The sequence below is a fragment of the Oncorhynchus tshawytscha genome, linkage group LG08 (genome assembly GCF_018296145.1).
Source record: "Oncorhynchus tshawytscha isolate Ot180627B linkage group LG08, Otsh_v2.0, whole genome shotgun sequence".
Lineage (NCBI taxonomy): Eukaryota > Metazoa > Chordata > Actinopteri > Salmoniformes > Salmonidae > Oncorhynchus > Oncorhynchus tshawytscha.
Window position 1 is genome coordinate 7,271,265 of NC_056436.1, and position 25,574 is coordinate 7,296,838.

At 44.8% G+C, this 25,574-nt stretch overlaps 1 protein-coding gene across 2 annotated transcripts in view; it reads right to left on the reverse strand.

The window, feature by feature from the left end:
* Positions 1–11,742: 11,742 nt before the first annotated feature.
* Positions 11,743–25,574, reverse strand: part of LOC112264131 (prospero homeobox protein 1-like) — an 82,084-nt gene continuing 68,252 nt past the window's right edge. For both annotated transcript variants that reach the window (XM_042325160.1, XM_042325161.1), the window contains exon 7: positions 11,743–14,108. In XM_042325160.1, the coding sequence (XP_042181094.1) occupies positions 13,923–14,108 (186 nt within the window). In that variant the 3' untranslated portion in view covers positions 11,743–13,922. The remainder of the gene's footprint in view (positions 14,109–25,574) is intronic.

The window sequence follows — 25,574 nt, forward strand, 5'->3', positions numbered from 1 at the left end:
TCCCGTAGGGCGGTGCACAATTGTCATCCGGGTTTGGCTGGTGTAGGGGCCGTCATTCTAAATAAGAATTTGTTCTTTAACTGACTTGCCTGGTTAAATCAAATAAAAAGTAATGTTTAGGTGTTTGAGTTGTGTCTTAGTTTACACCTTAAGTTTCAATAAAGAAACGAGGAACCAGACTTGAAAGGGAAAAAAACAATATTTTAACAGATCACGGGGGATCACAATTTGATCCGGATGAAATATTCTGGAAAAACTTGGGGTTTTCAACTAAATGAATCCTGTTTCACTGACCAGAATGGGAGCAGGTTGAGACATGCTATTCTACCAGAATGGGAGCAGGTTGAGACATGCTATTCTACCAGAATGGGAGCAGGTTGAGACATGCTATTCTACTATGGTCGAATGTTTAACAAGAGTTGGAAAAATAATGTTGTTTGATGTTTCATTTTGAATTACTCATGTTAGTTTATCATGACTCATGACCGTAGAGGTCAGAGAGGCAGGGACTCTGTTAGTATCTCGTTATTCTCTTCTGGTGTTTGTGTGTGTGTGTGTGTGTGTGGGGGGTGTGTGTGTGTGTGTGTGTGTATGTGTGTGGGGGGGTGTGTGTGTGTGTGTGTCTGTGGGGGTGTGTGTGTGTGTGTGTGGGGGGGGTTGTATGTGGGTTAATGGCTCCATCTCTTGTCCCTGCCAGAAGAACCTGGTTCAGAATGAATAGGCGACTATCTGCAGATGAAGAGATCTGATTGGTCAGGGGAGTTCCATTGGAGATTACGCTAGAAAATGTCTTGGCATGTGTGGAGGAACAGCAGTGTGTCGGTGTGTGTGTGTGTGTGTGTGTGTGTGTGTCCGTCCTCTCAGGGAGCTCTTACTACAGACTGTTAGCTCCAAACACACTTCAGTCCAGCCGGCTGATTCTTCCCCCGGTCACTATTCAGACCTGCACTCGTTTAGAAAAGCCCATCCCTCGATCACTTTAACTTTCCTTCTCCTCTTCAATCTGTCATCTATTGTTCTCTCTATCTGTCCTCTCCCTCTCAAGGGGGACATTTTCCATCCACATAGTTTCCCCAAATAACCGTAAGCATTTGAAAGTGAGCCGTTTTGGACTGAATGTGTCATCCCTTGTATCATCTCTTGTTTCATCCCTTGTATCATCCCTTGTTTCATCCCTTGTGTCATCCCTTGTGTCATCCCTGGTTTCATCCCTTGTATCATCCCTTGTGTCATCCCTTGTGTCATCCCTTGTATCATCCCTTGTGTCATCCCTTGTGTCATCCCTGGTTTCATCCCTTGTATCATCCCTTGTGTCCTCCCTTGTATCATCCCTTGTGTCATCCCTTGTGTCATCCCTTGTGTCATCCCTTGTGTCATCCCTTGTGTCATCCCTTGTATCATCCCTTGTTTCATCCCTTGTGTCATCCCTTGTGTCATCCCTTGTGTCATCCCTTGTATCATCCCTTGTGTCATCCCTTGTATCATCCCTTGTGTCATCCCTTGTATCATCCCTTGTATCCCTTGTTTCATCCCTTGTGTCATCCCTTGTCTCATCCCTTGTGTCATCCCTTGTTTCATCCCTTGTGTCATCCCTTGTATCATCCCTTGTGTCATCCCTTGTTTCATCCCTTGTGTCCTCCCTTGTGTCCTCCCTTGTATCATCCCTTGTGTCATCCCTTGTTTCATCCCTTGTATCATCCCTTGTTTCATCCCTTGTATCATCCCTTGTATCCCGTGTATCATCCCTTGTGTCATCCCTTGTTTCATCCCTTGTATCATCCCTTGTTTCATCCCTTGTATCATCCCTTGTATCATCCCTTGTATCATCCCTTGTTTCATCCCTTGTATCATCCCTTGTATCATCCCTTGTATCATCCCTTGTATCTCTCTCTTCTTCTCCCATCTTTTTTATTTTTTTCTTCACCTTTTTTAATCTTCTTTCTTCACCTCTTCCCTCCATTTCCTCCACATGTTCTTCTTCTCTCCTATGAATCTGAGTACTGGTCATTTGAACACTTGGTTAGTCAAGAACAGAACAATCAGTACTTCAGCAAGCCAATCACACACAGAGACGCACACACTGCGTCCCCAAACAACCCTCAAGTCGTACTGTGTGTGTGTTTAAGAGGTGTTAACCGAGGTAGTAACAGCTGTAATCAGACAGACAGAGGTGGGCAGTGGGCTGTGAACATTGTTAAAGCGTTATTAAAGGGTTGGTAAGAGAGACAGGCTCAGTGTGTGTGTGTGTGTGTGTGTGTGTGTGTGTGTGTGTGTGTGTGAACATAGTGAGAAGGCTGTTAAAGGGTTGTTAAGAGACTTGGGCAGATGTTGAAGACAGGTTGGTATGGGAGGACAGATGGTGTTTGATTAGCAGGCAGACTGCTGCTAAACAGAAAGCTGTTGGGACAGAGAGAGAGAGACACGGAGAGAGAGAGAGACGGGGGGGGAGAGAGAGAGACTGAGAGACTGAGAGAGAGAGACACGGAGAGACGGGGAGAGAGAGAGAGAGACGGACAGAGATGGAGAGGAAGATGGAGGGACAGAGAGATGGAGAGGAAGATAGAGGGACAGAGAGATGGAGAGGAAGATGGAGGGACAGAGAGATGGAGAGGAAGATGGAGGGACAGAGAGATGGAGAGGAAGATGGAGGGACAGAGAGATGGAGAGGAAGATGGAGGGAACAGAGAGATGGAGAGGAAGATGGAGGGAACAGAGAGATGGAGAGGAAGATAGAGAGATGGAGAGGAAGATGAAGAGACAGAGAGATGGAGAGGAAGATGGAGGGAACAGAGAGATGGAGAGGAAGATGGAGGGAACAGAGAGATGGAGAGGAAGATGGAGGGACAGAGAGATGGAGAGGAAGATGGAGGGAACAGAGAGATGGAGAGGAAGCTGGAGGGACAGAGAGATGGAGAGGAAGATGGAGGGACAGAGAGATGGAGAGGAAGATGGAGGGAACAGAGAGATGGAGAGGAAGATGGAGGGACAGAGAGAGTGTGTGGTACTAGAGGGAAAGAGATAGAGAGCAATGGCGAGAGAGAGAGAAAGAGAGAGGGGGGAGAGAGAATGAGAGTCTAGTAACCCCACCTCTCTCTCTCCCTCCCTCTAGTAACCTCTCCTCTCTCTCCCTCCCTCTAGTAACCCCACCTCCTCTCTCTCTCTTTACCTCTAGTAACCCCACCTCTCTCTCTCTCCCTCTAGTAACCCCACCTCTCTCTGTCTCCCTCCCTCTAGTAACCCCACCCCTCTCTCTCCCTCCCTCTAGTAACCACACCTCTCTCTCTCTTTCCCTCTAGTAACCCCACCTCTCTCTCTCTTTCCCTCTAGTAACCCCACCTCTCTCTCTCTCTCTCCTCTAGTAACCCCACCTCTCTCTCTCCCTCCCTCTAGTAACCTCACCTCTCTCTCCCTCCCTCTAGTAACCCCACCTCCTCTCTCTCTCTTTACCTCTAGTAACCCCACCTCTCTCTCTCCCTCCCTCTAGTAACCACACCCCTCTCTCTCTTTCCCTCTAGTAACCCCACCTCTCTCTCTCTCCTCTAGTAACCCCACCTCTCTCTCTCTCTCCTCTAGTAACCCCACCCCTCTCTCTCTCTCTCCTCTAGTAACCCCACCTCTCTCTCTCTCTCTCTCTCCTCTAGTAACCCCAACTCTCTTTCTCCCTCTAGTAACCCCACCTCTCTCTCTCTCTCTCTCTAGTAAAACCCCACCTCTCTCTCTCTCTCTAGTAACCCCACCTCTCTCTCTCTCTCTCTCTCTCTCTCTCTCTCTCGAGTAATCCCACCTCTCTCTCTCTCTCCTCTAGTAAACCCCACCTCTCTCTCTCTCCTCTAGTAACCCCACCTCTCTCTCTCTCTCCTCTAGTAACCCCACCTCTCTCTCTCTCTCTCTAGTAAAACCCCACCTCTCTCTCTCTCTAGTAACCCCACCTCTCTCTCTCTCTCTCTCTCTCTCTCTCTCTCTCGAGTAATCCCACCTCTCTCTTTCTCTCCCTCTAGTAAACCCCACCTCTCTCTCTCCTCTAGTAAACCCCACCTCTCTCTCTCTCCCTCTAGTAAACCCCACCTCTCTCTCTCTCCTCTAGTAACCCCACCTCTCTCTCTCTCCTCTAGTAACCCCACCTCTCTCTCTCTCTCTCTTTACCTCTAGTAACCCCACCTCTCTCTCTCTCTCTTTACCTCTAGTAACCCCACCTCTCTTTCTCTCTCCCTCTAGTAACCCCACCTCTCTCTCTCCCTCCCTCTAGTAACCCCACCTCTCTCTCTTTACCTCTAGTAACCCCACCTCTCTCTCTCTCTCTCTCTAGTAACCCCACCTCTCTCTCTCCCTCCCTCTAGTAACCTCACCTCTCTCTCCCTCCCTCTAGTAACCCCACCTCCTCTCTCTCTCTTTACCTCTAGTAACCCCACCTCTCTCTCTCTTTACCTCTAGTAACCCCACCTCCTCTCTCTCTCTCCTCTAGTAAACCCCACCTCTCTCTCTCTCTCCTCTAGTAAACCCCACCTCTCTCTCTCTCCTCTAGTAACCCCACCTCTCTCTCTCTCTCCTCTAGTAACCCCACCTCTCTCTCTCTCTCTCTCTCTCTTTACCTCTAGTAACCCCACCTCTCTCTCTCTCTCTTTACCTCTAGTAACCCCACCTCTCTTTCTCTCTCCCTCTAGTAACCCCACCTCTCTCTCTCCCTCCCTCTAGTAACCCCACCTCTCTCTCTTTACCTCTAGTAACCCCATCTCTCTCTCTCTCTCTCCTCTAGTAACCCCACCTCTCTCTCTCCCTCCCTCTAGTAACCTCACCTCTCTCTCCCTCCCTCTAGTAACCCCACCTCCTCTCTCTCTTTTACCTCTAGTAACCCCACCTCTCTCTCTCTTCCCTCTAGTAACCCCACCTCTCTCTCTCTCTCTCTCCTCTAGTAACCCCAACTCTCTTTCTCCCTCTAGTAACCCCACCTCTCTCTCTCTCTCTCTCTAGTAAAACCCCACCTCTCTCTCTCTCTAGTAACCCCACCTCCTCTCTCTCTCTCTCTCTCTCTCGTAATCCCACCTCTCTCTCTCTCTCCCTCTAGTAAACCCCACCTCTCTCTCTCTCTCCTCTAGTAACCCCACCTCTCTCTCTCTCTCTCTCTAGTAACCCCACCTCTCTCTCTCTCTCTCTCTAGTAACCCCACCTCTCTCTCTCTCTCTCTCTCTCTCTCTCTCTCTCTCTCTCTCTCTCTCTCGAGTAATCCCACCTCTCTCTCTCTCTCCCTCTAGTAACCCCACCTCTCTCTCTCTCTCTCTCTCTAGTAACCCCACTCTCTCTCTCTCTCTCTCTCTCTCTCTCGTAATCCCACCTCTCTCTCTCTCTCCCTCTAGTAACCCCACCTCTCTCTCTCTCTCTCTCTCTCTCTCTCTCTCTCTCTCTCTCTCTCGAGTAATCCCACCTCTCTCTCTCTCTCTCTCTCTCTCTCTCATCTAGTAAACCCCACCTCTCTCTCTCTCCTCTAGTAACCCCACCTCTCTCTCTCTCTCTCTAGTAACCCCACCTCTCTCTCTCTCTCTTTACCTCTAGTAACCCCACCTCTCTCTCTTTACCTCTAGTAACCCCACCTCTCTCTTTCTCTCTCCCTCTAGTAACCCCACCTCTCTCTCTCTCTCCCTCTAGTAACCCCACCTCTCTCTCTCTCCCCCCTCTAGTAACCCCACCTCTCTCTCCCTCTAGTAACCCCACCTCTCTCTCTCTCCTCTAGTAACCCCACCTCTCTCTCTTTACCTCTAGTAACCCCACCTCTCTCTCTCTCTCTCTAGTAACCCCACCTCTCTCTCTCTCTCCTCTAGTAACCCCACCTCTCTCTCTCTCTCTCTCTAGTAACCCCACCTCTCTCTCTCTCTCTCTCCTCTAGTAACCCCAACTCTCTTTCTCCCTCTAGTAACCCCACCTCTCTCTCTCTCTCTCTCTCTCTAGTAAAACCCCACCTCTCTCTCTCTCTCTAGTAACCCCACCTCTCTCTCTCTCTCTCTCTCTCTCTCTCTCTCTCTCTCTCTCTCTCTCGAGTAATCCCACCTCTCTCTCTCTCCCCTCTAGTAACCCCACCTCTCTCTCTCCTCTAGTAAACCCCACCTCTCTCTCTCCTCTAGTAACCCCACCTCTCTCTCTCTCCTCTAGTAACCCCACCTCTCTCTCTCTCTTTACCTCTAGTAACCCCACCTCTCTCTCTTTACCTCTAGTAACCCCACCTCTCTCTCTCTCTCTTTACCTCTAGTAACCCCACCTCTCTCTCTTTACCTCTAGTAACCCCACCCCTCTCTCTCTCCCTCTAGTAACCCCACCTCTCTTTCTCTCTCTCCTCTAGTAACCCCATCTCTCTTTCTCTCTCTCCCTCTAGTAACCCCACCTCTCTCTCTCTCACTCTAGTAACCCCACCTCTCTCTCTCTCTCACTCTAGTAACCCCACCTCTCTCTCTCTTTACCTCTAGTAACCCCACCCCTCTCTCTCTCCCTCCCTCTAGTAACCCCACCTCTCTCTCTTTTACCTCTAGTAACCCCACCTCTCTCTCTCACTCTAGTAACCCCACCTCTCTCTCTCTTTACCTCTAGTAACCCACCTCTCTCTCTCTTTACCTCTAGTAACCCCACCTCTCTCTCTCTCTACCTCTAGTAACCCCACCTCTCTCTCTCTCTCACTCTAGTAACCCCACCTCTCTCTCTCTTTACCTCTAGTAACCCCACCTCTCTCTCTCTCTCCCTCCCTCTAGTAACCCCACCTCTCTCTCTCTCTTTTACCTCTAGTAACCCCACCTCTCTCTCTCTCCCTCTAGTAACCCCACCTCTCTTTCTCTCTCCCTCTAGTAACCCCACCTCTCTTTCTCTCTCTCCCTCTAGTAACCCCACCTCTCTCTCTCACTCTAGTAACCCCACCTCTCTCTCTCTTTACCTCTAGTAACCCCACCTCTCTCTCTCTTTACCTCTAGTAACCCCACCTCTCTCTCTCTCTACCTCTAGTAACCCCACCTCTCTCTCTTTACCTCTAGTAACCCCACCCCTCTCTCTCTCTCCCTCCCTCTAGTAACCCCACCTCTCTCTCTCTCTCTTTACCTCTAGTAACCCCACCTCTCTCTCTTTACCTCTAGTAACCCCACCCCTCTCTCCCTCTAGTAACCCCACCCCTCTCTCTCTCCCTCTAGTAACCCCACCTCTCTTTCTCTCTCTCCTCTAGTAACCCCACCTCTCTCTCTCTCTCTCTAGTAACCCCACCTCTCTCTCTCTTTACCTCTAGTAACCCCACCTCTCTCTCTCTTTACCTCTAGTAACCCCACCTCTCTCTCTTTACCTCTAGTAACCCCACCCCTCTCTCTCTCCCTCTAGTAACCCCACCTCTCTTTCTCTCTCCCTCTAGTAACCCCACCTCTCTCTCTTTACCTCTAGTAACCCCACCCCTCTCTCTCTCCCTCTAGTAACCCCACCTCTCTTTCTCTCTCCCTCTAGTAACCCCACCTCTCTCTCTTTACCTCTAGTAACCCCACCCCTCTCTCTCTCCCTCTAGTAACCCCACCTCTCTTTCTCTCTCCCTCTAGTAACCCCACCTCTCTCTCTCTTTACCTCTAGTAAACCCACCTCTCTCTCTTTACCTCTAGTAACCCCACCTCTCTCTCTCTCTTTACCTCTAGTAACCCCACCTCTCTCTCTCTCTCTTTACCTCTAGTAACCCCACCTCTCTTTCTCTCTCTCCCTCTAGTAACCCCACCTCTCTTTCTCTCCCTCCCTCTAGTAACCCCACCTCTCTCTCTCTCTCTTTACCTCTAGTAACCCCACCTCTCTCTCTTTACCTCTAGTAACCCCACCCCTCTCTCTCTCCCTCTAGTAACCCCACCTCTCTTTCTCTCTCTCCTCTAGTAACCCCACCTCTCTTTCTCTCTCTCCCTCTAGTAACCCCACCTCTCTCTCTCTCTCCTCTAGTAACCCCACCTCTCTCTCTCTCTCACTCTAGTAACCCCACCTCTCTCTCTTTACCTCTAGGAACTCCACCTCTCTCTCTCTTTACCTCTAGTAACCCCACCTCTCTCTCTCTCTCTCCCTCCCTCTAGTAACCCCACCTCTCTCTCTCTCTCTTTACCTCTAGTAACCCCACCTCTCTCTCTTTACCTCTAGTAACCCCACCCCTCTCTCTCTCCCTCTAGTAACCCCACCTCTCTTTCTCTCTCCCTCTAGTAACCCCACCTCTCTTTCTCTCTCCCTCTAGTAACCCCACCTCTCTTTCTCTCTCTCCCTCTAGTAACCCCACCTCTCTCTCTCACTCTAGTAACCCCACCTCTCTCTCTCTTTACCTCTAGTAACCCCACCTCTCTCTCTCTCTACCTCTAGTAACCCCACCTCTCTCTCTTTACCTCTAGTAACCCCACCTCTCTCTCCCTCTCCCTACCTTGTCACAACACAACTGATTGGCTCAAATGCATTAAAAAGGAAATAAATTCGAAAAATAAACTTTTAAGAAGGCACACCTGTTACTTTAAATGCATTCCAGGTGACTACCTCATGAAACTGGTTGAGAGAATGCCAAGAGTGTGCAAAGCTGTCATCAAGACAAAGGGTGACTACTTTGAAGAATAAAATAGATTTGATTTAACACTTGATTTGTTAAACACTGTGTTTGGTTACTACATGATTCCATATGTGTTATTTCATAGTTTTGATGTCTTCACAAGAAAATAGTCAAAATAAATGACTGAGTAGGTGGTCTAAAAAATCCGGTACTGTATCACAGAAGAATGAATAATATTCTACCCATTAGGCCACTAGAGGGCGATTTGGTAATGTGACTGCAGGAAAGGGCTTCAACAGACAGGTCATGTGACTGCAGGAAAGGGCTTCAACAGACAGGTCATGTGACTGCAGGAAAGGGCTTCAACAGACAGGTCATGTGACTGCAGGAAAGGGCTTCAACAGACAGGTAATGCACATTGAGTATTAATAAAAGAAACAGGAAATGTGACATTGAGAAATGTAACAATGGACAGTGTGCATGAGTCGTTGTTGTCCCTGCTTGCTCTCCTTTGTGTGTGTGTGTGTGTTTTTAATGCAAATTGAGCATGTTGGCACTTTGTGTCTGTGGTCGTGGGCATTGTGTTCAGCAGCAGCGATGGTTGGTGCCAGCATGGGTGGAGGTGAAGGAGGGGTGAGAATGGGTGGGTGGGGGTCTCTGTGCTGCTGGGTAATCCGACCGTCCTCTGACAACAATCAAATGTCGCTTTTTCAATACATCAGCAGGACAGAGAGAGAGAGACGGAGAGAGAGAGACGGAGAGAGAAGGGAAATAAAAGAGATGGGAACGATCTGAGAGACAAGGCAAGAAGGGCATTCTATGCCATCAAAAGAAACATAAATTTCAATATACCAATTAGGATTTGGCTAAAAATACTTGAATCAGTCATAGAGCCCATTGCCCTTTATGGTTGTGAGGTCTGGGGTCCGCTCACCAACCAAGACTTCACAAAATGGGACAAACACCAAATTGAGACTCTGCACGCAGAATTCTGCAAAAATATCCTCCGTGTACAACGTAGAACACCAAATAATGCATGCAGAGCAGAATTAGGCCGATACCCACTAATTATCAAAATCCAGAAAAGAGCTGTTAAATTCTACAACCACCTATTAAGGAAGCGATTCCCAAACCTTCCATAACAAAGCCGTCACCTACAGAGAGATGAACCTGGAGAAGAGTCCCTAAGCAAGCTGGTCCTGGGGCTCTGTTCACAAATACAAACACACCCTGCAGAGCCACAGGACAGCAGCACAATTAGACCCAACCAAATCATGAGAAAACAAAAAGATAATTACTTAACACATTGGAAAGAATTAACAAAAAAACAGAGCAAACTAGAATGCTATTTGGCCCTACACAGAGAGTACACAGCGGCAGAATACCTGACCACTGTGACTGACCCAAAATTAAGGAAAGCCTTGACTATGTACAGACTCAGTGAGCATAGCCTTGCTATTGAGAAAGGCCGCCGTAGGCAGACATGGCTCTCAAGAGAAGACAGGCTATGTGCTCACTGCCCACAAAATGAGGTGGAAACTGAGCTGCACTTCCTAACCTCCTGCCCAATGTATGACCATATTAGAGAGACATATTTCCCTCAGATTACACAGATCCACAAAGAATTCGAAAACAAATCCAATTTTGAAAAACTCCCATATCTATTGGGTGAAATTCCACAGTGTGCCATCACAGCAGCAAGATTTGTGACCTGTTGCCACGAGAAAAGGGCAACCAGTGAAGAACAAACACCATTGTAAATACAACCCATATTTATGCTTATTTATTTTATCTTGTGTCCTTTAACCATTTGTACATTGTTAAAACACTGTATATATATATATATAATATGACATTTGTAATGTCTTTACTGTTTTGAAACTTCTGTATGTGTAATGTTTACTGTTAATTTTTGTTGTTTTTCACTTTATATATTCACTTTGTATGTTGTCTACCTCACTTGCTTTGGCAATGTTAACACATGTTTCCCATGCCAATAAAGCCCTTGAATTGAAAAAATTGAATTGAATTGAGAGGAGGGAGACAGAGATAGACAGAGATTATAGAGAGAGAGGAGGGAGACAGAGATAGACAGAGATTATAGAGAGAGAGGAGGGAGATAGACAGAGAGAGACGGAGTGAGAAACTATTTGAGCCGGCTGGCCTTAGCCTGAAATGGCCATGTTGCTTGGTTACCTCCCAGGCTGCTGTGTGTGTGTGTGTGGAGAGGGTCAGTGCCCTCAGTGCCACAGTTAACAAACACACACGCTTCTCCCCAAAGGTGACGCTGAGTCCCTAAAATCCCAAGTATCGTAGCCTAGTCTTTACAACAAATTTAAAAAAAACTCAATCGGAGTCAAATGTAATCCACAACCCGTTGATTTTTATTTGAAAGAATACTTTATTTGATGTAGCATTGTCAGGAGACAAACAAGGAATCATCACGGGTCAATTCTGTAGCAAGCATTGAGAATAACATTAATAGGAATAATTATTTTAATCATAAATAATAATAGCAGTAGTAATAATAATAATAATAATAGTTACATTTATACAAGCTAGAAATGTCATGCCTTTTGCAGGAAAATAATTGTTATACACGTCACACACAGGTCCTGGGTCAGTCTTAAACCCCTCTCTGCTAGTCTGAAACACAGACCTGTTTTGTGCTGACATTCCACTTCTTGTACTCCGTGTCATACTGCCAAACATGGATTGGAATGATAGCACAAACAGCTCAGAGTGGAGAATCTAGAATCATCTAGACTAGATGGTGGATTAGGCAAACCCTAGTCCTGGAGTGGAGAACGTAGAATCATCTAGACTAGATGGTGGATTAGGCAAACCCTGGACTTGTGCAGGTGCTTCAGGTTTTTGAGTTTTCCTGTTTTGCTTTAGACCTGGGAGACCAGGTACCTGGAACTCAGCCAGTCACTGATAGTTATCCATTAGATCACTTGATGAGGGGATTAGTAGAATCAGGTGTGGTGATTGGTTGGAACTAAACTCTGCAGCTCTCCAGAACCAGGATTAACCTACCACATGGTCTCTACAATCATCTTTGATTCCGCTGAGTTGATTTCAGTTCAGCTAGTAGTTCTCTTTAGCCCCAGTTACCAGTCAGCTAGTCTCTTTAGCCCCAGTTACCAGTCAGCTTGTCTCTTTATCCCCAGTTACCAGTCAGCTAGTCTCTTTATCCCCAGTTACCAGTCAGCTAGTCTCTTTAGCCCCAGTTACCAGTCAGCTAGTCTCTTTATCCCCAGTTACCAGTCAGCTAGTCTCTTTATCCCCAGTTACCAGTCAGCTAGTCTCTTTATCCCCAGTTACCAGTCAGCTAGTAGTTATTTTTATCCCCAGTTACCAGTCAGCTAGTCTCTTTATCCCCAGTTACCAGTCAGCTAGTCTCTTTATCCCCAGTTACCAGTCAGCTAGTAGTTCTTTTTATCCCCAGTTACCAGTCAGCTAGTCTCTTTATCCCCAGTTACCAGTCAGCTAGTCTCTTTATCCCCAGTTACCAGTCAGCTAGTAGTTATTTTTATCCCCAGTTACCAGTCAGCTAGTCTCTTTATCCCCAGTTACCAGTCAGCTAGTATCTTTATCCCCAGTTACCAGTCAGCTAGTATCTTTAGCCCCAGTTACCAGTCAGCTAGTCTCTTTATCCCCAGTTACCAGTCAGCTAGTCTCTTTATCCCCAGTTACCAGTCAGCTAGTATCTTTAGCCCCAGTTACAAGTCAGCTAGTAGTTCTTTTTAGCCCCAGTTAGGAGTCAGCTAGTCTCTTTAGCCCCAGTTACCAACCAGCTAGTCTCTATAGCCCCAGTTACCAGTCAGCTAGTCTCTTTAGCCCCAGTTAGGAGTCCCAGCTAGTTTAGCCAAACTAGCATGCTGAGCGAACATAGTCTCTGCAACTCAGAGAATAGAATACAGAATCTTCTAGAAGAATATTCTAGCTTTACAATTCAGTTCAGTTCAGCTAGTCTAACATCACTTTCGTTTTAGCTAGCTAGTTATGTTAAAGCCTCAGTTAGAAGTTGCCGCTAGTTTGACCACACTAATTGTAACTAACTCTGGTCTCAGTAGAACAATGACGACAAGAGAGGAGAGAGTTGTCCAGCTTCACAGCTCAGGTCAGCTTCGGCTAAACGGTTTTAGCTAACAGCTCAGTTGAGTTCAGTTGAGTTCAGTCAAGATAGTAGTCAGAGTTTAGCAAACTTTACCTTCAGCTAACAGCCCAAGCTAATGGGAAATAACACATATTACATTGAGAGCCAGGAAGGGGGGGGGGCGTACAGCCAACACATCCAATGGGTCTCAGAAGAAGCAGAAGAAGACGAGGAGGACGAAGAAAAGAAATGGGTGAAAATAAACAACATCGGCTCAGTATTTCTTTCCCAGCTGGGATGGAAATGTTGGAGTTGGGTGGACTTTAGGAATGTTACTATGTTTTATAATCCAACCACTCTGCAGTGTGTGAGTGTATCTCTGATCTCCTCCGTACTTTACAGTCCACGGAGGTGGTATGGACGGGTAACGTTCCTGAATATGAACGGGGGGAATTGTTTGTGTGTAAAGGGGAAGGGGAACACACATTTTTAAAAAGGAATTCATTCCCAGACACACAGTAGAAAGTCTGCATTCTACAGCATTGCGACAATTCTTTGTGTCTATGAATCGGAGGAGGAGGAGTTTGTCACTTTGTGCCGAAGAAGAGGTGTCGGGGGGTGGGGCACTTTATTAGAAGTGACCTTTGTCTGATACGTCCACAATATAAATTTAAATATAGGTGCTGGATTCAATTCTGTGAATCTTCCGCGATACGGATTGAATCCAACACATTGTCTTCATACTCGTCCCGAAGGCGAAGTTGTCCGTAGAAAACTGTTCCAGTCTGATGTCTGGACGGCGTTCTTATTGGAGCGTTTAAGACCCACTTAAGATAGAAAACCAAAATAAGGTCTAATCTCAAAATGTTATCTAAAAAAAACATGGTCACTTTTAAAAAAAATTTTTTTTTTTTTTTTTTACAGCTCTTTTTAAAACAATGTTGTTGTTTTTTCATTGTTGTTGAGTGGGGACATTTGTCTGTAAGTACAGTGAGATGTACTGTATGTGACAGAACTTGTTTTTGATGAGACATCCCCAACATCAAATGTCATATACACTTTCAACTCCATTCATCCAAAGATATAGTTGTCTGTAATTCTTCAGCAGAAAACCATTCCTCTCGGTTCTTTTTGTTGGCCACAGACAAAGAGAAAAAAAAAAAAAAACTGGTCACCACTCAAAACAATAGGTCAAAGTGTAACATTGTACAAAAACTGAAAAGACAGTTTTTAAAACAAAACTTTTTTCTTTCTTTTTCTTTTTTGAGTGTGGACTCGATGTGGTTTTGTCCCGAAACGTCACGTTCATTCGTTCAGTAGCTCCTGTAGACAGTTGGGTGATTTAAAGACCTCGGGGACTTCACTGTCTAGTTTACAGATCACCTTATAGATGGCCTTCTTCCAGGATGGGTCCACGTCCTTCCCTGCTACTATGGCGTTGAAAAACTCCCTCAGCGTCAGCTGGGACACTTCCAGGAACCGCTCTGGAACCTGAGAGAGAGAGACATAGAGAGAATGACATCACTAAAGGCATCAGGTTACACATGCACACACACACACACACACACACACACACACACACACACACACACACACACACACACACACACACACACACACACACACACAAACATACACACACACACACACACACACACACACACACACACACACACACGCATACTTGTACAGCTAACCTTGTGGGTATACACGATTCAGTCCCATTCAAAATAATATTTTCCTAACCCTAAACCTAACCCTAGCTCCTAACCCTAGCTCCTAACCCTAGCTCCTAACCCTAGCTCCTAATCCTAGCTCCTAACCCTAGCTCCTAACCCTAACCCTAGCTCCTAACCCTAGCTCCTAAACCTAGCTCCTAACCCTAACCCTAGCTCCTAACCCTAACCCTAGCTCCTAACCCAAGCTCCTAACCCAAGCTCCTAACCCTAGCTCCTAACCCTAGCTCCTAACCCTAACCCTAGCTCCTAACCCTAGCTCCTAACCCTAGCTCCTAAACCTAACCCTAGCTCCTAACCCTAGCTCCTAACCCTAACCCTAGCTCCTAACCCTAGCTCCTAAACCTAACCCTAGCTCCTAACCCTAGCTCCTAACCCTAACCCTAGCTCCTAACCCTAGCTCCTAAACCTAACCCTAGCTCCTAAACCTAACCCTAGCTCCTAACCCTAGCTCCTAACTCCTAAACCTAACCCTAGCTCCTAAACCTAACCCTAGCTCCTAAACCTAACCCTAGCTCCTAAACCTAACCCTAGCTCCTAACCCTAGCTCCTAACTCCTAAACCTAACCCTAGCTCCTAACCCTAGCTCCTAAACCTAACCCTAGCTCCTAAACCTAACCCTAGCCCTAAAGCTAACCCTAGCTCCTAACCCTAGCTCCTAACCCTAGCTCCTAACCCTAGCTCCTAACCCTAGCTCCTAACCCTAGCTCCTAAACCTAACCCTAGCTCCTAACCCTAGCTCCTAACCCTAACCCTAGCTCCTAACCCTAGCTCCTAACCCTAGCTCCTAACCCTAGCTCCTAACCCTAACCCTAGCTCCTAACCCTAGCTCCTAACCCTAGCCCCTAACCCTAGCTCCTAACCCTAGCTCCTAACTCCTAAACCTAACCCTTTCTGTTTGTTTACCATTCTTGTGGGGACTTCATGTCCACACACACGCAGACAGAGAGAGTTGGGCAGGCAGACAAAGGGAGACAGATAGAGCCATCTGTAATTTGGACCTCTTTACAGGCCTGATTTACGATGGACAAGACAGATCTCTCTGTGTGTGTGTTAAGCCTATGATAGCTGTATTCCAGTGTTTAGTGGTCAACTAGGCCGCCCATAATGGATTAATCTTTACAATAGCCTACAACAGACTGTGTGTGTGTGTGTGTGTGTGTGTGTGTGTGTGTGTGTGTGTGTGTGTGTGTGTGTGTGTGTGTGTGTGTGTGTGTGTGTGTGTGTGAAGACCAACAGCTGAGTGTCACCACAAGAAGATGAGAGGTAACCAACAATTAAAGCCTCCAGCCAGCAGACAGAGACAAAAGGGTTTTGTGACAAGAATAATTCTCTCTCTCTCTCTCTCTCTCTCTCTCTCTCTCTGTGTCTCTCTCTCTCTCTCTCTCTCTCTCTGTGTCTCTCCTCTCCCTCTCTCTCTCTCTCTCTGTCTCTCTCTCTCTCTCTGTCTCTCTCTCTCTCTCTCTGTCTCTCTCTCTGTCTCTCTCTCTCTCTCTGTCTCTCTCTCTCTCTCTCTCTCTCTCTCTCTCTCTCTCTCTCTCAATTGAATTCAAATGGCTTAATTTGCAGGTGAAACATATGTTTACATTGTCAAAGCAAGTGAAATAGATCATAAACTAAAGTGAAATAAACAATAAAAAACGAACAGTAAACATTACACACTGTGGTATTTCACCCAGTAGATATGGGAGTTTGTCAAAATTGGATTTGTTATCAAATTCTTTGTGGATCTGTGTAATCTGAGGGAAATATGTCTCTCTAATATGGTCATACATTTGGCAGGAGGTTAGGAAGTGTAGCTCAGTTTCCACCTCATTTTGTGGGCAGTGTGCACATAGCCTGTCTTCTCTTGAGAGCCATGTCTACCTACGGCGGCCTTTCTCAATAGCAAGGCTATGCTCACTGAGTCTGTACATAGTCAAAGCTTTCCTTAATTTGAGTCAAAAATTTTGGGATTTGGGTGATCAGTCCTTGGTTCCAAACATTGGGGAAGATGCCAGAGCTAAGGATGATGTTAAAGAGTAAAAGTATAGCCAATTGGAATTTGTTGTCTGTATATTTGATCATTTCATTGAGGATACAATCAACACCACAGGCCTTTTTGGGTTGGAGGGTTTTTATTTTGTCCTGTAACTCTTTCAATGTAATTGGAGAATCCAGTGGGTTCTGGTCGTCTTTAATAGTTGATTCTAAGATCTGTATTTGATCATGTACATGTTTTCGCTGTTTATTCCTTGTTAAAGAGCCAAAAAGATTGGAGAAGTGGTTTACCCATACATCTCCATTTTGGATAGATAATTCTTCGTGTTGTTGTTTGTTTAGTGTTTTCCAATTTTCCCAGAAGTGGTTAGAGTCTATGGATTCTTCAATTACATTGAGCTGATTTCTGACAGGCTGTTCCTTCTTTTTCCGTAGTGTATTTCTGTATTGTTTTAGTGATTCACCATAGTGAAGGCGTAGACTCAGGTTTTCCGGGTCTCTATGTTTTTGGTTGGACAGGTTTCTCAATTTCTTTCTTAGGTTTTTGCATTCTTCATCAAACCATTTGTCATTGTTGTTAATTTTCTTCGGTTTTCTATTTGAGATGTTTAGAGATGATAGGGAAGCTGAGAGGTCAAATATACTGTTAAGATTTTCTACTGCCATGTTTACACCTTCACTATTACAGTGGAACGTTTTGTCCTGGAAGTTGTCTAAAAGGGATTGAATTTGTTGTTGCCTAATTGTTTTTTGGTAGGTTTCCACATTACATTCCTTCCATCTATAGCATTTCTTAAAATTACTCAGGCTTCGACGCCTCTCTCTCTCTCTCTCTCTTTGTCTCTCTCTCTGTGTCTCTCTCTCTGTGTCTCTCTCTCTCTCCCTCTCTCTCTCTGTGTCTCTCTCTCTCTCCCTCTCTCTCTGTGTGTCTCTCTCTCTGTCTCTCTGTGTCTCTCTCTCTCTCCCTCTCTCTCTGTCTCTATGTGTCTCTCCCTCTCTCTCTGTGTCTCTCTCTCTCTCTCTCTGTGTCTCTCTCTGTCTCTCTCTCTGTCTCTCTCTCTCTGTCTCTCTCTCTCTCTCTCTCTCTCTCTTTCTCTGTGTACTCAAGTGAATGACCCCCAACCCCCGGACACACACATCATTCTTTCTTCCTCAAATCAAACTTCCTTTGGGCAATCCCTCTCGTACCCAGTGTCCAGTTATCTCACTGGCTCCTAAGATGTCTGTGTGTGTGTGTATGTGTGTGCAGAACAGCTGTCTCTGACAGAGTCTCAGTAACAAAGACGCGTCCTTCAGACCGTCATGTGATATGAGGGGCTGCCTCACGGTCAGATGACCCTGGCTATTGTCTCACACACACACACACACACACACACACACACACACAGTCCGCGTGACTCCAATCAGTCTCAGTAACAAAGACATTGCCTTCATCTTATCCTCGAGAATGCTTGAATGCACTCACACACACACACACTCTCTAAAGACACACACACACACAAACACAAACTCTCTAAAGACACACACACACACACACACACACACACACTCTAAAGACACACACACACTGCTGCCAATCTCAATGCCGTTCACCCTCTGTCTTAGACAAAGACACCTGCCATCCCAGTTTAGTGTAATTATAGCTATCTGTCAGACCCACTGATAACTTGCTCTATAAGTTAACATAATCACTACCTTTCTCTACTCTGAGGAAGAGAGGAGAAGAGAAGAGGGGGAAGAGAGGAAAGGGAGAGGAAGTAAAGAGAGGGAAGAAAGGATGGGAGAGGAGAAAGGGAGGATAGAAGTGGAGCGGAGGCAGGGGAGGATAGAAGTGGGGAGGAGAAAGGGAGGAGAAAGGGAGGATAGAAGTGGGGAGGAGAAGGGAGGATAGAAGTGGGGAGGAGAAGGGAGGATAGAAGTGGGGAGGAGAAGGGAGGATAGAAGTGGGGAGGAGAAGGGAGGATAGAAGTGGAGGGGAGGCAGGGGAGGATAGAAGTGGAGGGGAGGCAGGGGAGGATAGAAGTGGGGAGGAGAAAGGGAGGATAGAAATGGAGAGTGTGTAGTCTTTAAACATAACCTCATCTCAGAAGAGTGGTTCATTACCCAGAGAGAGAGAGAGAGAGAGAGAGAGAGAGAGAGAGAGAGAGAGAGAGAGAGAGAGAGAGAGATTGTAGGAGGGAGGGAGAGAGAGGGTGAAAGCGAGGGGGGATGGTAGGAGGGAGAGAAATACATAAAAAGGGAGAGCTCCCCAGTGTTCAAGTAGACACAACATGTGTGTTTAATTGATTGTTCTCTGGGCTAGAGAGATATTGATCACACACACCTAGAACACTTTAAAACACACACGTACGCACATGCACGCAAGCACAGACACACACACACACACAAGCCCCTCCATCGCAGAGGAAACAGCGACCGGTCTTTTCATCAGTAAAAGAGAGAAGGTAAAGAGTTAGAGAAGAGGAATATGGAGAGTTTTCTCTAACAGGGTGGGAACTAATCACATAGGAAACAAGACAGTCCTGAATCTTGACAGTCCTGAAACAAGACAGTCCTGAAACGTGAGTGTGTGAACCTTCCGTAGCCTCGAGGTGTGTGTGTGCTCCTTTGAATTGTAGACTAAAGGAAAAATGAGACCCTCCTCTTTAAGCTCCCCGAAATGCCACCCCTCTCCATACCCCCTAGGCCAAGCCCCACAAACCCTCTTCTCTCTCTGTGTGTGTGTGTGTGTGTGCGTGTGTGTGTCTGCGTGTCTGCCAACTTTGAAAGAACATCTATTCTTCCAACTAGTCAATCTCCAAGACGATTTTAGTCGATCTTCAAGACATTTCTAGTCGATCTTCAAGACATTTCTAGTCGATCTTCAAGACATTTCTAGTCGATCTTCAAGACATTTCTAGTCGATCGCCAGACATTTCTAGTCGATCGCCAGACATTTCTAGTCGATCGCCAAGACATTTCTAGTCGATCTCCAAGACATTTCTAGTCGATCTCCAAGACATTTCTAGTCGATCTCCAAGACATTTCTAGTCGATCTCCAAGACATGTCTAGTCGATCTCCAAGACATTTCTAGTCGATCTCCAAGTCGATCTCCAAGACATTTCTAGTCGATCTTCAAGACATTTCTAGTCGATCGCCAGACATTTCTAGTCGATCGCCAGACATTTCTAGTCGATCGCCAAGACATTTCTAGTCGATCTCCAAGACATTTCTAGTCGATCTCCAAGACATTTCTAGTCGATCTCCAAGACATTTCTAGTCGATCTCCAAGTCGATCTCCAAGACATTTCTAGTCGATCTCCAAGACATTTCTAGTCGATCTCCAAGACATTTCTAGTCCATCTCCAAGACATTTCTAGTCGATCGCCAAGACATTTCTAGTCGATCTCCAAGACATTTCTAGTCGATCTCCAAGACATTTCTAGTCGATCTCCAAGACATTTCTAGTCGATCGCCAAGACATTTCTAGTCGATCTCCAAGTCGATCTCCAAGACATTTCTAGTCGATCTCCAAGACATTTCTAGTCGATCTCCAAGACATTTCTAGTCGATCGCCAAGACATTTCTAGTCGATCTCCAAGTCGATCTCCAAGACATTTCTAGTCGATCTTCAAGACATTTCTAGTCGATCGCCAGACATTTCTAGTCGATCGCCAGATATTTCTAGTCGATCGCCAAGACATTTCTAGTCGATCTCCAAGACATTTCTAGTCGATCTCCAAGACATTTCTAGTCGATCTCCAAGACATTTCTAGTCGATCGCCAAGACATTTCTAGTCGATCTCCAAGTCGATCTCCAAGACATTTCTAATCGATCTCCAAGACATTTCTAGTCCATCTCCAAGACATTTCTAGTCCATCTCCAAGACATTTCTAGTCCATCTCCAAGACATTTCTGTAAATTAAAAACAACGATAAAGTCTTGCGTTCCTTCCTTTTTTCCCACGCTGTTGGAAAAGTGTTCCCATTTTGAAGGAGAGCAAATCAAGTGCACCTATAGGCCTATCGCTAGCCAATCAGATGGCTGAGATCACTGTGTCTGCACTGTTTCCTCTCTCCATACACTATAGAAGAAGCCTAAAATAGGGCTGCCGCCACACCGGCAGTCATGAGTCCTGACCGCAGTAAAATTCCACTCTAATCTCCTCTTATGCACTCTGGCACATGTGTTGGTAGTACCCAACTAGCTAATGACCATCAGGTCACTAATGGCCTGGTACTCAGGGCTCTACTGTCCCTCCATCAGGTCCTAATGGCCTGGTACTCAGGGCTCTATTGCCCTTCCATCAGGTCCTAATGGCCAGGTACTCAGGGCTCTAATGTCCCTCCATCAGGTCCTAATGGCCTGGTACTCAGGGCTCTAATGTCCCTCCATCAGGTCCTAATGGCCTGGTACTCAGGGCTCTATTGTCCCTCCATCAGGTCCTAATGGCCTGGTACTCAGGGCTCTATTGTCTCTCTAACCACTGACATGAATGCAAATGCAAACAAAAATCAACAGAACAGCATCTTTAAATACTCACTTCACTGAAAAAGCAGTTGAAACAGGAAGTGGAGATGCTGACGGTGCTGCAGCACCTCTGAATATTCATAATAATAATATTTTTTTTAAATATATATTGAAATTATTATTATTTATATTTCTAAACGTGTTTTCACAAAAGTAGTGCCCTTTACTAGTATTTACAGACCGATGTAGACATCTGTAGCGCGAGCAAAACATTTTTCTTTCAGCATTGCCGCTTTGCCAAAAAAAAAACGGTTGTTGTATAATTGAGAACAGAATCTTGCAGGTTTCAACAGTTGGAACTGTGGGAGTTGTTGTCTCTTTCTCTGTGATGTCATTCTAATGGAATCCAGAAAGATCACGATCCTCAAACATTTACATCAAAAGGTGCAGAGTTATAGGCAAAGACATAAAACATCCACAACAAATTAAATATTTTTCTTGATCAAATAACATGGAAAACAATTACTTTTCTTGCAGGATTCATTTACCATGGACACTGTGCTAACAATCCTCCAAATGAGCTTCAACGCCATACAACTCTCCTTCCGTGGCCTCCAACTGCTTTTAAATGCAGGTAAAACTAAATGCATGCTGTTCAACCGATCGCTGCCCGCACCAACCCACCCGACTAGCATCACTACTCTGGACGGTTCTGACTTAGAATATGTGGACAACTATAAATACCTAGGTGTCTGGTTCGACTGTAAACTCTTTCCAATCTCACATTAAGCATCTCCAATTCAAAGTTAAATATATAATTGGCTTCCTATTTCGCAACAAAAGCATCCTTCACTCACGCTGCCAAACATACCCTCGTAAAACTGACTATCCTACTGATCCTCGACGTTGGCGATGTCATCTACAAAATAGCCTCCAACACTCCAGCAAACTGAATGTAGTCTATCACAGTGCCATCCGTTTTATCACCAAAGCCCCATATGCTACCCACCACTGCGACCTGTATGCTCTCGTTGGTTCGCCCTCGCTACGTATTCGTCGCCAAACCCACTGGCTCCAGGTCATCTATAAGTCTCTGGTAGGTAAAGCTCCTCCTTATCTCAGCTCACTGGTCACCATAGCAACACTAGCACGCGCTCCAGCAGGTATATTTCACTGGTCATCCCCAAAGCCAATTCCTACTTTGGCCGCCTTTCCTTCCAGTTCTCTGCTGCCAATGACTGGAACGAACTACAAAAACCTCTGAAACTGGAAACACTTATCTCCCTCACTAACTTTAAAGCATCAGCTGTCAGAGCAGCTTACCGATCGCTGCAGCTGTGCACAGCCCATCTGTAAATAGTCCATCCAACCAACTACCTACCTCATCCCCATATGTGTTTTTGTTTTTCTGCTCTTTTGCACACCAGTATTTCTACTTGCACATCCTCATCTGCAGATCCATCACTCCAGCCACTGTGGCCTATTTATTGCCTTACCTCCTCAATTCATTTCCACACACTGTATACAGATTTTTTAAATTTGTGTTATTGACTGTACGTTTGTTTATTCCATGTGTAACTTTGTGTTGTTGTTTGTGTCGCACTGCTTTGCTTTCTCTTGGCCAGGTCGCAGTTGTAAATGAGAACTTGTTCTCAACTGGCCTTCCTGGTTAAATAAAGGTGTTCTCAACTGGCCTTCCTGGTTAAATAAAGGTGTTCTCAACTGGCCTACCTGGTTAAATAAAGGTGTTCTCAACTGGCCTACCTGGTTAAATAAAGGTGTTCTCAACTGGCCTACCTGGTTAAATAAAGGTGTTCTCAACTGGCCTACCTGGTTAAATAAAGGTGAAATAAATACAAATACCATCCTTACAAACCACTTAATGTAAATGTACATTACTGTATTGTACATAGGCTGGTCATCTAGGGTTGAACCTGTAGACTTTCCATCACCATGACGATAAAACAACGTACAATACAGTAATTGAGTACATTGAAGACATCAAGTGGTTTGTGATGACATGATGTGGCTGAGTTGGTAGAGCATGGTGCTTGCAATGCTAAGGTTGTGGGTTTGACCAGTACCAAAAGTATGAACATGTAAATTGCATTCCAGGAGACTACCTCGTGAAGCTGGTTGAGAGAATGCCAATGACCAATTCAGTTTGTCTGTGATGTGTATGCCGAGGAACTTAAAACTTGCTACCCTCTCCACTACTGTTCCATCGATGTGGATGGGGGGTTGTTCCCTCTGCTGTTTCCTGAAGTCCACAATCATCTCCTTAGTTTTGTTGACGTTGAGTGTGAGGTTATTTTCCTGACACCACACTCCGAGGGCCCTCACCTCCTCCCTGTAGGCCGTCTCGTCGTTGTTGGTAATCAAGCCTACCACTGTTGTGTCGTCCACAAACTTGATGATTGAGTTGGAGGCGTGCATGGCCACGCAGTCGTGGGTGAACAGGGAGTACAGGAGAGGGCTCAGAACGCACCCTTGTGGGGCCCCAGTGTTGAGGATCAGCGGGGAGGAGATGTTGTTGCCTACCCTCACCACCTGGGGGCGGCCCGTCAGGAAGTCCAGTACCCAGTTGCACAGGGCGGGGTCGAGACCCAGGGTCTCGAGCTTGATGACGAGCTTGGAGGGTACTATGGTGTTGAATGCCGAGCTGTAGTCGATGAACAGCATTCTCACATAGGTATTCCTCTTGTCCAGATGGGTTAGGGCAGTGTGCAGTGTGGTTGAGATTGCATCGTCTGTGGACCTAGTAGTTTTTTGGCCAGGTCGCAGTTGTAAGTTGTAAATGAGAATAGGCATGTACATTAAACCAATCCTGAATTAAACCCTGAAAATAAAATAAGGATTGTGCCAATATAAAATACATAGCCTACTGGATACTACTTCACTGCAGAAAAAAAAACATGACAAGAAAACTGATTTAAGAGGCCTTTGGTAGATAATTGGTTAATTAGCCTATACTCCAAAATTAAACATATTCCAGGCTGACACATTACCTTTAACTACTAAATATCTCATAAATAATAGGCTGTCACACATTACCTTTAACTACTAAATATCTCATAAATAATAGGCTGTCACATTACCTTTAACTACTAAATATCTCATAAATAATAGGCTGACACATTACCTTTAACTACTAAATATCTCATAAATAATAGGCTGTCACATTACCTTTAACTACTAAATATCTCATAAATAATAGGCTGTCACATTACCTTTAACTACTAAATATCTCATAAATAATAGGCTGTCACATTACCTTTAACTACTAAATATCTCATAAATAATAGGCTGACACATTACCTTTAACTACTAAATATCTCATAAATAATAGGCTGTCACATTACCTTTAACTACTAAATATCTCATAAATAATAGGCTGTCACATTACCTTTAACTACTAAATATCTCATAAATAATAGGCTGTCACATATTACCTTTAACTACTAAATATCTCATAAATAATAGGCTGTCACACATTACCTTTAACTACTAAATATCTCATAAATAATAGGCTGTCACATATTACCTTTAACTACTAAATATCTCATAAATAATAGGCTGTCACACATTACCTTTAACTACTAAATATCTCATAAATAATAGGCTGACACATTACCTTTAACTACTAAATATCTCATAAATAATAGGCTGTCACATTACCTTTAACTACTAAATATCTCATAAATAATAGGCTGTCACATTACCTTTAACTACTAAATATCTCATAAATAATAGGCTGTCACATCACCTTTAACTACTAAATATCTCATAAATAATAGGCTGTCACACATTACCTTTAACTACTAAATATCTCATAAATAATAGGCTGTCACATATTACCTTTAACTACTAAATATCTCATAAATAATAGGCTGTCACACATTACCTTTAACTACTAAATATCTCATAAATAATAGGCTGTCACATATTACCTTTAACTACTAAATATCTCATAAATAATAGGCTGTCACACATTACCTTTAACTACTAAATATCTCATAAATAATAGGCTGTCACATTACCTTTAACTACTAAATATCTCATAAATAATAGGCTGACACATTACCTTTAACTACTAAATATCTCATAAATAATAGGCTGACACATTACCTTTAACTACTAAATATCTCATAAATAATAGGCTGTCACATTACCTTTAACTACTAAATATCTCATAAATAATAGGCTGACACATTACCTTTAACTACTAAATATCTCATAAATAATAGGCTGACACATTACCTTTAACTACTAAATATCTCATAAATAATAGGCTGAGACATTACCATACCCACTTCAAATACATCCTCCTGTTTCTGTTTCTGCCCATTTGATAATGGGCCATTTTAAATTGAAAAAACTAATTTGACATATTAGTAAAGATAAGATTATATTGAGAATTTTCTGATGGTTGAAAATATGATCACTTGACGAGAGAACAGCATGTGCAGCCTGAGGCAAGGAACAGAGAGCAATTTTTTTTGTGACTTTTTCAAATAGTGAATACACTATAGTTCCACCTTGCAGCCCATCTATACAGTATATACAAAAGTATGTGGACACCCCTTACAATTAGTGGATTCAGATATTTCAGCAACACCCGTTTGCTTACAGGTGTGTCAAATCGAGCACACAGCCATGCAATCTCCATAGACAAACACTGGCAGAAGATTGGCCCTAACTGAAGAGCTCAGTGACTTTCAACGTGGCATCGTAATGGGATGCCACCTTTCCAACAAGTCAGTTCATCATATTTCTGCCCTGCCAGAGCT